The 14,285-nt window shown below is 41.6% G+C and overlaps 1 protein-coding gene across 1 annotated transcript in view; it reads right to left on the reverse strand.

Moving 5' to 3' along the window:
* The window catches only part of HOMER1 (homer scaffold protein 1), a gene marked incomplete at both ends in the record, with an annotated part of 81,595 nt that extends 67,952 nt beyond the window's left edge, over window positions 1-13,643 (reverse strand). The window contains one exon of the mRNA XM_082301689.1: window positions 13,632-13,643. Coding sequence (XP_082157815.1) covers window positions 13,632-13,643 — 12 coding nt within the window. The remainder of the gene's footprint in view (window positions 1-13,631) is intronic.
* Between the last annotated feature and the right edge of the window lie 642 nt (window positions 13,644-14,285).

The raw sequence follows: 14,285 nt of genomic DNA on the forward strand, positions 1-14,285 counted from the left end.
CAGAGAAGTTGCTGCACTATGTAGGATGAGGTCAGGAACTTCCCTGTATGGACACAAGACCAGGCCAGGACTGCAGATGAAGAAAAAAGAGACAAGGGCAATAACTCTCAAGCAAGGCCTGGAGCAAAGAGCTGCCCAAGCAGAAGCAGACAGCAGACACAGAAACAGCCTAACACTGAGTGGACTGTGGCCCATGGAGTAACTGAGTTTTTTTAAAAAAGGAACCACTACAGGCACTGCCTGCCACCTGGAAGTTTAAAATTTCTCAGCAGAGGTATTTTCCCCAACCATTATGACAAAAAGGGGATGAATAAGCACATGTGATGTGGTCTTCTTACTCAGCTCAGTGTTGATAGTGAAAATTCCATGAGATTCATGTCAATATCTATTTCTCCAATATGGATCTTCCAAGCTCCAGTGCATTTTTCAAACTTCCTGGCTTTGATGCACACAGAGTCCACATACAATACTGTTTTCAAAACAAGTCCAACACAACATGCCTTGGAGATATTTTCTTGTTGCAAGAAAGATTTGCAGAGCAAGATTTCATCCATCAGGCTTCATACAAAGAGTTTCAGAGAAAGATGATGCCACATGCATCCAGAAACAGGACAATATCCCTGTGCTCAAAATGGGAGTGCACCCACACTCCAAGTTGGTTGGAGCGGTGGAGACTGGACAAAAAGTGTGCTATCCTCATGCCATTACAGCCCCGGGCACAGGAGACCCTGCCACATGACTGCATGCTCAGCACAGAGTATCCAGCAGTCCTGAGGACTGCAAACCCTGGCAGTAGGCATCACACATGTTGTGCAGGTGGTCATTTTGCATATAGTGAATTCTGAACTTCCATAAAAGCTGTTATCCAAGGAAATTTTTCCCCAGGTCAGACAACACAAACACCGCACATTTCAGGCAGTATGTTAGTATTTCAGGTATTTCAGGCATTTGCTGATTATCCTCATATTTAGGATAGGACAAAGACCTTTTTGCTTTTTCCAAATGTCACCAAACTACTCCCACAGCTTTTTCCCGGTGTCCCGCTAGTCTTAAAAATATTCTCCCCTAGCTTGTTTCTGAAGCTGTAGCAAGTTTTGTTACTCTAAGCAGCCTGAGAAGAGATCCCTGAAAAGAAACAAGGAGAGTGATTAAAAGTGCAGCTCTAGTTAAAACTAATTCATAAATTACAGCATCCAAGCATCAGTGTTGTTTAAGGAGTCCAAGTCAACAAGCTCTGCACACAGTTCAAAGCAACAGAAAACCACAGATTTTTCCATATTCATAAAAATGCTCTGAGGTCTGATAAAAATTGTACACATTTGGGGGAAGTATTGCATAACACTGGCTTCCATTGTATGGAAACTGTTTGAAATGTAACCTTTTACTGGACAGGAAGGAACTGCCAATACCATCTTGAAGTTAAAATTATAAAGTAGAACAAACATACTCAGTGGACTTGTGCAATGAATGTGACTTCAGATTTTGCTTTTTGTCTCACATACAACTTTCACATACAATATAGATACATAATAACAACTTTCATATCTCAAAACAAGCTTTGAGATAATAAAAAAATGGAAGTTACAATCAAGTAACCAAATCAAAATCTTTCCTATACCAACAATGGTTCTACCTCTCCTTGCTGTTACGTTTTGGATTTCAACCAGGTTTATTCGAAGTCAGCAAATGTTTAGGAAGCTGCTGCTAAAAAGCTTGGTAAGTTTTGTGTATACAGTTATCAGTTAATACACATACCTGCCTATTTACCTATGAAGTTCAAAATACAAGCTTTACTGACTGTGTTCTGTAGCTATGTAACACGACACAGGCAGTGCCTTCTAGCTTTTTTCTAAGCTGCTTTGTTTCCATTTAAGAATCAGCTTTTAGTATTAGATTTTTAAGCATTTAGGAATTAGCATACCATCTCAAGTAATACCTGCCATTTTTCAGGATTTGAGGGGAGAAAAATTATCTATAAACTTAGATTAAACCTGTAAGGTTAAGTAAAAAATACATTTACCTTACATTTACCTACATTTACCTTAGCCAGAAACATAATTATATACTGTCCATTACATTTTCAAGGACCTGAAGTTTTAACCGATTTTTTTCAGCTTGAAGTAGGATATTGCACAGTACTTAAAGAGACATAAGGTACAGGAAGTCAGTAGAAAATAATTTCATGATTACCAGAAATCTATTTTCTTTGAAATATTAGTGTCATATCTATGAGACTAGTGAAAATCTGTGGGCTATTTGGACAACAGAGGGAAAACTTGCTCTCTATTTGCATACCTTAACACCCCACACTTTTGAAAAGAAAAGAACACCAAATAAAAAAACCCAAACAACAACCTTGCAACATTTTACTGTGGGCTAAGAAGTATATGCAAAACATGTATGAATACAGCTAGATGCAAAGAATATAGTTTTATACAAACCAGGCTAAATTTGATGCCTATGAGCAGACAGAATCTACTTAAATCAGCAATTATGGACTTTCATTAGCAGAAAAACTGTTCATTTATGATTATTTGCATCAATTAATAGAAGTTTTATATTACATAGGAGGCAAGTCAGGAAAGCTCATAACTTCAAATACTTCTGAAATCAATTCCTTTTGGTAACATTTTGGCACATCCACTAGGGTGGATGGCATCTTCAGATGGGTAACAGAGCTGGTGAAGGGACTGGAGCACAAGTTATATAAGGAGTGGCTGAGGCAGCTGGGGGGATATAGCCTGAAGAAAAAAAGAGCCTGAGGGGAGACCTTATCACTGTCTACGACTATCTCAAAGGAGGTTGTAGCCAGGTGGGGGTCATCATCTTCTCCTAGGTAAAAAGTGACGTGATAAGAGGAAATTGCCTCAATTTGCAGCAGGGGAGATTTAGAGTATGTACTAAGAAAAATTTGTCTGTGGTAAGGGTTATCAAGCAGGGTGCCCAGAGAAGTGGTGGAGTCATCATCCCTGGAAGCACTAAAAAAACATTTGGATATGGTCCTTGAGAACATGTTTTAGTGGTGACCATCATGGTGGTCCTAGGCTGACTGTTGGACTTGGTGATCTTACAGGTCTTCTCCAACCATAACAAGTCTGCGACTCACAGGTATGTAATCCTATAAAACAGTCTGTCTGGGGAAAAAATGGATGACTCTATATGTGTCAGTCTCCACCAAATACTCAGGAAGCCCATACATGGTACCTTCCAGAGAAGGAAGGGAAAGAGGTAGGGGAGTTTCATACACTGTAAGACAACCACTGACAGCACTTAAAATGTATTGTCATCACATGAAATCCCAAGAGTTAGGATTACCATACCTTGGGAAATAAAGCTCTTGCAATTGAACAAACATGAAGAGCAATGAGAAAGTTTACCTAAACTCATTTCTCTTTTGTCTGAACTTCCCATTCATAAGGGACTCATGAAGGATCTTAGTAAACTTTAGAAGAGTAAAGAGTTTTTTCCACAGCACAGATTTAATTTAGCTGTAGGACAGCACAGACATTAGTCTCACAAATTTAGCAACATCAACAGCATGGAAGATGGCAGAGTTGCAAACTGAGGACAAATCAGCCCAGTACTGAAAATTAAGGCTTATATAGTAGAACAAAGAAAAATCCCAACAAAACTCTTAAATTTTTGGTATAATGACAGTGAACATAGAGCTTCTTATACTAAAGATTAATGAAGTTACCTGTAGGTTATGTACAGGGCAGTGTTAAACTGTTTTTTTTTAAAAAAGGAAAAAAAATAGACAGTCGATTTCCTCTCACTTCAGCAGTTCTCTGGGCTTGTTTTAAATGCCTGTTCTCCAATGCCTCCATATTCTGCTATCGTATGCTGCTCAAGTTCAGCAGGTAGGCAACCAGCTGAAGCACTGCAGGAAATATTCACGGCAATAACATATTGCTGACTGTGAAAGTTACTCCAATAGCTGAATGATGGTCTATGTCACTAAGGTTTTCCTTTTTTGTTCTTCCACACAACCTTGAAAAGCTCATTTTCATAGCAGGAATCAAGCGAGAGTTCTGGGAATCAAATGAGGTAACAAAAAGTGTATTATCAAGTACTCAGCTTTATCTTCATGCCTTTCACTTCAGTTTAGTGCCTTATTCCAGGGATATAGGTATCTTCAGAATTTTTCTAGGTACCTAAGTGATCATTCCTCTAAACTGTGCAAGTAAGTGGACAAAGGTATCTCTGAATAAACATTTACCTTAAATTTGTTTTAATTACAAGATTGGAGGGAGTTAACCATTAGCTTTTAATGACTTAAGAGCAACTAAATTATCTTAGGTTGAATTCTAGAATGGATACTATCTATAGTGAAAATACTAAGAAATCATGGTAGCAAAAACTTATATTTTTTTCCTGAATTTTGCTCTGTTCGAAAATTCTTGTCAGGAAGTCAAGAGAGGAGTTCTCCTGTCTTTAGAACTAGACAATTAATTTTAAGATATACAGCTATTTTCCACATCTAGTCACCAAAAATATTTATCAGAAGCAAACAAAAAGACCAGCTTAGTGTCAGGTTTTAGTCTATGAACAAAGAACCTTGAAATGACAGTGTAATGAGACATTTCTGAAAGAAGTCTAGATATTAACATTCCTGCAACAGCCCTTACATGCAGTAAATTAAGCTATGCTGCATCTGGAACAAGAAATAAGCAGGCAATGGTCTAAAAATATTAATTTCTCTCCATTCTACAGCAAGGAAATCCAACTTAGCCGCACTTGCAACACAAGCAGAAAAAAGAGGAATGAAGCCTATACAGCACAATGTAACAAAGGAAGAAATACTGTTATGCATGCCTGTTAGCAAAATAAGTTTAGAAAGGCCCAAAAACAACCCATAACCAGGCTTTCTTGTTAGTTCCCCTAGTTCCTTGATACCCTCTAGAGACAATTTTTCCTTTGCAATCTTTACCTAAAATATCTCTGCAATGGAGTTCTGACAGTCAGACTACTCTTACAGAACTACACTGCCAATATTTTAAGGGAGAATATTAAGTAGTTTAACTGCTCAGCTTGAATTTCTACTGCTATTTCACACAGCACTTTAATACAAAGTCATGCAACAATTAAGTTATAGTTTTCTGTCTTCCCGCACCATCAGTTTTCTTGAGTTTAAATGAATAGATATTTTCTAGACATGGTCCCCAGTGACAATACCTATAGTCTTCAGAACCATTACAAGATCTACAGTTTTAAGGAGAAAAAAAAAACACAGAAGAGGAAAAAAAATAAAGAAACCCCTTACACTAACAGAATAAGTACAGTTCTCCAAATATAGAAGCAGAGAGAGAGAGCAAGAGCACAAAGTGCTTTGGGATCCAGAGACACTGCTAGTGAGGCAGGAGTTCGTATACTGCTTTACAAGCAGGCCCAGCAGCACTCTCCTTTCCAGAGGCATGGAGAAGGATGAGGAAGATTAGGAGGAAGGCTCCTGATGGGACATAATTTTCAATCTCTGCAATCTCCAGAATGCAACCCTATTAATTGTTGCTGCCTGTTCCGAGCTTCCCTTCCCCTTCCCCAAGACACTTGCCTCTGTCATGTGCTCTGAAGCCCTTTGTTCCAAGCGCAGGCAAAACCAAATGTAACTCAAACTCTTTAGCAGTGTCTCATTGGCCGGTCACCCCGGGTACGCCCCCAGTCCTCCCCTTTCCCCTCTCCCAATAAAAGGAAGGACCAAGAGGGGGCCCGGCCTCTTTGGCTTGCACCCTTTCTGTGAACATCTTGTCTCTGTTTCTATTTGAAAGCTTCTAATTGCAGGAATTGGCAACCAAAAGCTGTATTTCTCCCTCTTTGCTTCTGCTGGTGGTATCAGCTTTGCAGCTACTATTGCTGCTCTTAGAGCTACTGAAATGCTGGACTGCCCGTGCTACCTCTCTAGGCTGCCCGAGGCTTTCTAAGGCATTGAACTACGAGCCTAGCCAGTAAAAAGCTGTAAGTATCTCCACATCTGGCGCCCAACGTGCTCTCTCTGAGCCCCAGTTCTGAGAGACTTTTAGGGTGTCCCGGCAGCTCTGTGTCTGCTGGAGTTAGCTCTGCATGTCCTGCCATGCCAGCTCTCTGTATCGAGCTGTTACTTCTTGCGTAACAGCGAGCCCAGAGCCTCAGCCTGTACCCTCCCCCACACCACGTGGCGAGGGAACGGCTGGAATGTAGAAGACCCTCTTTGCTTATTTTTTTCTCCAGACCTGCTTTCCTGTGGTAAATCCAGAATTCTGGTGAGTATTTCCCTGCTGTTTTAGGGGCTCCTGTCTTGAGCTGGTGCAAACTTTCTTTTTTTTTTTTTCCTCTTTTTTGAGATTTGGGGCTGAGGTTTGTGGTGCTGCATTTGTTATGGGATCTGAGGTTTCTTTACACCATAGAGAAATATACTACCAAGTTCAAAGCTACCTTTCTTGTACTGGGCATAAATACCCTAAAATATCTAGTTCAATCTTTTGTATGATGGCTTTTTCAGTATTTTCCTCATCTATCCTCCGAGGATATGAGATCTTCTGAATTTTGGGACAAGGTGGGGAGAAAACTCTCCTCTCTTAGGTGTGCAGGAGATTAAACAGTTTCAAAATTTTTTCCTCTCCTGTTACTAAGTTATACTTTGCTGCAGAAAAAAGCAGTACATGAAAAGCCACCGCAGAAACCCTCTTTTAATCCCCTTACACCCTCTTCCAACCCCTGTGTCCCTGACCCCTCTTCCCCTACGCTGGAAAACACAGCTTGATTAGACTGCTTTTCAGCTCAGGAGGGCCATCGTCCTCCTGCCTCACCCATGTTTCCTCAGCACCCTGCCTTGGATTGGAATCCAGAGCCAGTCCCAGGACCTTTCCGACCCCTTTTCTCCATTCCTTTGTCCCCAGTTTGTAGCCCTCATGTTTTAAGCACGCAGAAAAACCCCTTCTCCCCTGATCTCTTTGTTCCCAGGAACAGCCACTGCCGTGTGCTCGCAGGCCAGGAAAAACCCCCTCCCCCCAACCCCTTTTCTCCGAGTTTGTTTGTCTCCAATAATGGCGGATGCTATGTTTCTTCATCCCCAAACTACACCTCCCACAAATCCCTTCTTGTCCCCATCCCCTCCCACTCCTGTGTTGGAACCTGTCCCCGCCCCCAAAGCATCGTGTTTCACCCCTCCCTCTGTTCCCACCCATGACCCTGCCTCCCACAACCCCGCTCCCAACCCCTCCCCTCCTCCGGCCACGTCCCCGCCTCCACTCCCCGCCCCTGCCCCTCCACTCCCCGCCCCTGCTTCCCATCGTCCTGCCCCAGGTTCCCACAGTCATGTGACTACCTCCTTAAATCCTGAAACCCATGGTTACCTGGAAGTACCTCCAGCTGCTACTACGCTCTCTCGTACTAGCACGGGAGCCAACCCTGGCTGGATGCCCTTTCCTTATTCTGATATTAAGGATTTGTGCAAGGCAATTAAGGAGTTTGGGATGCATAGTAATTATTTTAAGAGCTTTTTAAGTGCTACTTTTGCAACTCACTTACTTGTACCTCATGATTTAATTACAATAATGCAAACTCTTCTCACACCTGGTGATTTTGTGTTGTGGAAACAACAATGGTAAATAATTCTAGCTGATTTATTGCAAATTTTGTAGCAAACTCCAGATAATTACCTGGACTTTGACAACAATTATATCACATTAGGCCTTTTATCTGGTGACAATAATATGGCAAATCCCCAAAAACAAGCAATGCTTATCCTTCATCCAGTTCTTACTGAAATCACATGTGCTGCTGAAAAGGCCTTAACACTACTACCATCTCAGACTCCTACATCTCATTATACCAACATCAAACAATTGCCAAATGAAAATATTATTTACTTCTATAACGGTTTGCGCGGAGCTATCTTTTCCCAGGTCCCTAATCCTGACCTCCAACAAGCGCTCCTACTCGAACTGCTCCAAGTGAATATGAATGATGCTTGCAAACAAATCATCCTGACTCTTCCTTTACACTCCCCTCCGACTGTTGAATCCATCCTTGAAGTCTGTACAAAGAAGGTGCAGCTGAACACAGCTGTTCCCCTTTTGAAAAAAGTGGGGATGGTGGGGGAGGTTGTGGAGAATGTGATGGGTACAGGGCAAACTCAGTCGCGAGGTAACTTTATATGCTATCATTGTCAGAAAAAGGGACGTGTAACTCCCAATGGCAGAACAATTATAATTGCTGATAAAAACTCTCCAAAGACTGTTTCCCCAGGTCAACAGCAGGGAAACTAGCGACTCAACACATCCTAACAGCTCCATGTTCTGACATAAATAGAACTGCAGACAAAGCAACTTGGACTTCTGGACTCAGGTTTAAGGTAACCTGTGATAAAGCACACCATTTCAACAACAACAAACAGACTGTAATACCCCTCTCATTCCAGAATGTGGACCACATGCCAGACCTTACATCCCTTTTTGTTATTGGGGACACCTGCTGGGATAGAGGTTACACCCACACTCATGAAAGTGGATCAGAACAGGTGTTCTAACCTAATTGTACAATGTATATATCCACCATACTTCATGCCAAAGGGTCAAGTCATTGCACAGGCCATTCCACTGCCCAAATACCTGCCCACAGATGGTCATATCCCAACCATCTGCTGGACTGAGGTTTTGGGAAACTATAAACCTGTAGTAGAATGTAAGCTCCATCACAGATCACATAAAATCAGTATCATGGGAATGATAGACACAGGTGCTGATGTGTCTGTCATTCCATTTGATAAGTGGCCTGAGCAATGGGAATTGCAGTCTCAGGGTATCATACAAGGGGTTGGAGGTACCCAAATTGCGAAGCAATCCAAAAACACCATTCAAATTGAAGGTCCTGAAGGACAAATAGCAACACTTCATCCATATGTCCTGGACACTAAATTCACCCTGTGGGGAAGGGATGCCATGTCTCAGTGGGGAACAAAAATTGGTATCACCCCTAGATATCAAAATTTTCCCTTGCAGCCACTGGAGCAGAGTGCCAACCACAAAAGCTAACTTGGAAAACAGATGAACCAGTGTGGGTTAACCAGTGGTTGCTAAAAGAAGAAAACTTCGAGGCACTCCAAACATTAGTAGCTGAACAATTGGCTAAAGGGAATATCGTACCAACAGCCCATGGAATACACCCGTGTTTGTAATACAAAAACCAGGAAAGAACAAATACAGGCTCCTCCAAGATCTTAAAGAAATCAATAAGGTTATTGAAGACATGGGACCCCTTCAACCAGGTATGCCATCACCTTCAGTGCTCCCACAACACTGGCATTTAGCTGTTCGTGATATCAAAGATTGCTTCTTTCATATTCCACTCCACCCTGCAGATACCCCTCTATTTGCATTTTCTGTGGCCTCTATTAATTGTGAAACTCCCATGGAACGTTATCACTGGCTTGTGCTTCCCCAAGGTATGAAAAATTCCCCAACTCTCTGCGAAGAGTATATTGCCAAAATTCTATCTCCCATCCGTGCCAAAGCAGAGAAAGCCATCATCCTACATCACATGGATGATGTACTGGTATGTGCTCCCAATAATCAGTATCTCGAGCAGACACTTAACATGGTGGTTGAGGCCCTAGAGGCCAAAGGCTTTGAATTACAACCAGAAAAAATGCAAAGAACAAGCCCTTGAAAATACCTCGGACTCAAAATCACAGAAGCCTCTATCACCCCAACACCTGTCACCATTAATAATAACCCAAAAACACTAGAGGAAGTGCAACAGATCTGTGGGACACTGAATTATTTAAGACCCTGGTTAGGACTCACCACAGAGGATGTAGCTCCTATTGCAAACCTGTTAAAAGGGGAAGGCGGTCCAGCATCCCCTAGATCCCTGACAGAAGAGGCAAGGCAGTCTTTCAAAAAGATGCAAGAGCTCATTTCCACCAGACAAGCACACAGGTATCAGCCCTCCCTACCCTTTAAGCTTGTCATTCTAGGGAAGGTACCACGCTTTCATGGCCTCATATTTCAGTGGGACAAAGAGCAGAAGGAACCCCTCATCATAATTGAATGGGTATTCCTTCCACTCCAACCTCCTAAAACCATCACACAGCCACAAGAACTAATGGCAAAAATTATCATGAAGGGTAGAGCAAAGCTCTGTACCCTGGCAGGATGTGACTTTGCATGCATCTACTTACCTGTAACAACAGACACATTAGATCACCTACTCCAAAATGATATAAATTTACAAATTGCATTAGATAGTTATTCAGGCCAAATCTCCAATCATTACTCAAAACATACATTGTTCAATCTGGCATTTTCTTCCATCCCTTGAGAGATTCAAAGTAGAAAACCCCTTGATGCGATGACCATTTTTACTGATGGTTCAGGAAAGAGTAAAAAAATCAGTGATCACATGGAAAAACCCAAAGACGCAAAAGTGGGAATCTGACATCAAAGTAATCCAGGGATCACCACAAGTAGCTGAACTAGCAGCCGTCGTTAGAGCATTTGAGAGGTTCAAAGAACCCTTTAATTTGGTCACAGACTCAGCATATGTAGCTGGAGTAACTCTTAAGAGCTGAGCATGCTCTCCTAAAAGAACTCTCAAACAAAAAAATTTATGATTTGCTCTTAAAGCTAATTTTTCTGGTTTCCCACAGAGAGCATCCCTATTTTGTCATGCGTGTGAGGTCACATACAAACCTTCCAGGATTTATTGCAGAGAGTAATCGTAGAGCTGATGTTCTGGCTATGCCAGCAGACATAGTTCTATCAGCCGGCTTACCAAAGCTCCCCCAAGTTTTTGAACAAGCAAAATTGAGCCATGCCATGTACCATCAAAATATTCCTGTTCTTATCCACATGTTCCATGTGTCACGGACACAGGCAAAAGCAATAGTGGCGACATGTCCCAACTGCCAGAAGCTACAGCTTCCATCACTGGGCATGGGGGTCAATCCCAGAGGCATTAATAGCGGTGAAATGTGGCAGATGGATGTCACACATTTCCCTGAATTTGGGAGATTAAAATACATTCACGTTTCTATTGATACCTTCTCTGGTGCTATGTATGCCTCTGCACATGCAGGTGAAAAAGCTAAGGACGTTGAAAAACATCTTGTCCAAGCTTTTACTGTGAGGAGATAAAAACTGATAATGGACCTGCCTACACCTCTCAGGAGTTTAAAAACTTTCGTCAGCAGTGGGGATTTTGACATGTTACAGGTATTCCTCACTCCCCAACTGGACAAGGCATTGTTGAATGTGCCCATCAAACCCTCAAGCGAATGCTGCTACAACAATCAGGGACCACCAAACTCAACTCACCTGCCCTCAGACTCAGCAAAGCGTTGTTTACCATAAACTTCCTGAATGGCACCTTTGAGGATCCAAACCCTCCCATCTATCATCATTTCCAGAAGACCAGGAGACAGAAACTGAAGGAGAATCCAGAAGTCCTGATCCGGGACCCAGAGACTCAAAAAATCCAAGGACCATACAAACTTGTAACTTGAGGACATGGGTATGCCAGTGTATCTACCCCTCAAGGACTGAGGTGGATCCCAGAAAAATGGATAAAACCTTATGTCACCTCCTCAAAAGTCAAGGAGGTTAAAACTGTCTCCTGGAGGAGATGCCATAAAAAGGATCCCGATTTTGCACCCTCATGTAAACCCCCTACTCCAGATTTTGATGTTAATCCCTTAAGTTAAGTTGCACTGTTTTGCACTCACATTTTGCACTGTATTTTGTAAATCTTCGTCCTGATACCCCATACCATAGATGTCCTGAATAAACCCCTGAGTTTTGACTGGGGAACTAGTTTAAAGGCATCCTAGGTACTGTCGAGTTGTAGGGACGATAGATTCCAATTATGTTTTGCACTGTTGTTTTGTTACTGTTCTATGCACTTTTAAGTTATTAAGAGTTACAACCCAGCTTTAAAGAAAAAAAAATAGGGAATTGTTGCTGCCTGTTCCGAGCTTCCCTTCCCCCCTCCCCCCTCCCCCCCCCCCCCCCAAGACACCTGCCTCTGTCATGTGCTCTGAAGCCCTTTGTTCCAAGCGCAGGCAAAACCAAATGTAACTCAAACTCTTTAGCAGTGTCTCATTGGCCGGTCACCCCGGGTACGCCCCCAGTCCTCCCCTTTCCCCTTCTCCCAATAAAAGAAAGGACCAAGGGGGGCCCGGCCTCTTTGGCTTGCACCCTTTCTGTGAACATCTTGTCTCTGTTTCTATTTGAAAGCTTCTAATTGCAGGAATTGGCAACCAAAAGCTGTATTTCTCCCTCTTTGCTTCTGCTGGTGGTATCAGCTTTGCAGCTACTATTGCTGCTCTTAGAGCTACTGAAATGCTGGATTGCCCGTGCTACCTCTCTAGGCTGCCCGAGGCTTTCTAAGGCATTGAACTACGAGCCTAGCTGGTAAAAAGCTGTAAGTATCTCCACAATTAATGATTTGCACATTTTCCTTTTCACCTTTTACAAACACCCTAAAATTAATTTATGGATCCTTTAAGATTTAAAGTTCAGTAGCTTCCTATGCCAAACAATTTTCAGCTTGTGATAAGGGCTGTTTATGCCACTCACAAATAACTAATTAGACCAATTGATGCTGACTAAACAAGGTAAGAATTAAGCCAAATTGCATGGGGCCACTCAGGTGCTCTTGCTGAGGCACAGATTGGTAGAAACAGCAAGCACATAATGGGTTTTTGATGTTAATCATAGTGTTTGGCGGGATTTAAGGGTCATAAGACAACAGTGGTAGAAGTGCCACCAAGAGCAGCAAATTCAGAAAATTGATGGACTGAAACTCCTCACTTTGTCCTGACATGAAAGCACAAGACTGTCTGTAAGTGAACACCCTCCGTTCTAAAGTTTGGTTAGATCAATTTAGGGGCTGTAATAAAATCCTTCAGCAGCACTGACAAGCATGAAGGAAGTGAGAATAGAGGGTTGGCACTAGGACATGAAGCTGTGTAGAACACTGAAATAACAACGGCGCCAATCCCACATCACCTTAGATTCCATGAAATACGGCAGAGTTCAATAAACATTGCAAACACAGTTTTTTCTAATTTGACATTCAGTGTGATTTTGCATGCTCCATCAAGTCTCATCATTGCCTATGACAAGAATTTTGTTCTGATAGCTGTGTTTTACAGCTACGAAGCAAAGTGGCAAAGCTGGGGCTTTTGACAATAGACTGATGAGAATTCTAGAACCTAGAAAGTAATAGAAGAAATGCAAAATCGTAGAATCAAGTCAACATGTGTTTCCATTGAGATAAATGGCAATTATATGGTAAGCAGTGATACTATTTAAAAATTAGTCTAACTGCTGTTTTTCCAATCATCTTTGACTTTGAGAGACAATGCTAAAATAATACTAGTCATAATTTTGTTATCAAGACTAGATGTCTTGGCAATTTGTTAACAACAAAAAACCAAGGAATACATATCTTCCTTGTTTATTACTCCACATTTGGAATTTGTCTAAAATATATGTCTGTAGTAAAATAAGGTTTCCTCATTTAGCACCACAGTCTTTAGCAACTCCTCTTTGCTTCTTAATAGCTTAAATTCATCTCCTTATTGGCTCTAAACTTCCATTTTGCTACCCTGTAGAGCTTCATACAGAAAGTCACACCTCCTTACCACTTCTCACCCAATCAGCCATGTCCACTCCATCTTTTTCCACATCTCCAAGTTATTAATTTTCACATGCCCTCTCCACATGAAAAAGCTTTTTATTTTAGTGGGCCTGGCACTTGTCATGCCTTTCATTTCCAGCTTAAAAATCCAAACCACATATTTGACATAAAGAATTTTTCAGTTAACAGTCAGTTTTAAGAGCTTTTGCACTTAACCCTCAAAAATAAATACCCTGAAATAAACCACTAGCACAACCACATGCTGACTGCAGACATTTCAAAGCTCAACTCATGCTTCCACCAGCACCAGTGGAAATATCAGAATTTACATAAGGGGGGGGCTGAATAGACATGCATTTCACCACCAGCACCTGATCTTCAAACAGTTTGCAATCCCAACCAGAGTGCTACATCTATCTGCATGCTAAATTTCAAAAAAAAAAAAATCACTGGTCCACATCAAAATATGAGAATTTGATCATTTCATTTGTATCAAGGAACTGAATTAGACTCCTAGAAAGGTAAAGAAATTAATTTTGTATTCATAAATAACAAATCAATTTGAATCACCCATTGAGCACTGCAGGATCTATAAAGACTCTTTAATTCATTTTGAGCATATTATTACCATGCCAGCAAGTCCCTCCCTTCTGACAACTTATAGCCTA

Source organism: Coloeus monedula (assembly GCF_965178545.1).
Source record: "Coloeus monedula genome assembly, chromosome: Z".
NCBI classification, from domain to species: domain Eukaryota; kingdom Metazoa; phylum Chordata; class Aves; order Passeriformes; family Corvidae; genus Coloeus; species Coloeus monedula.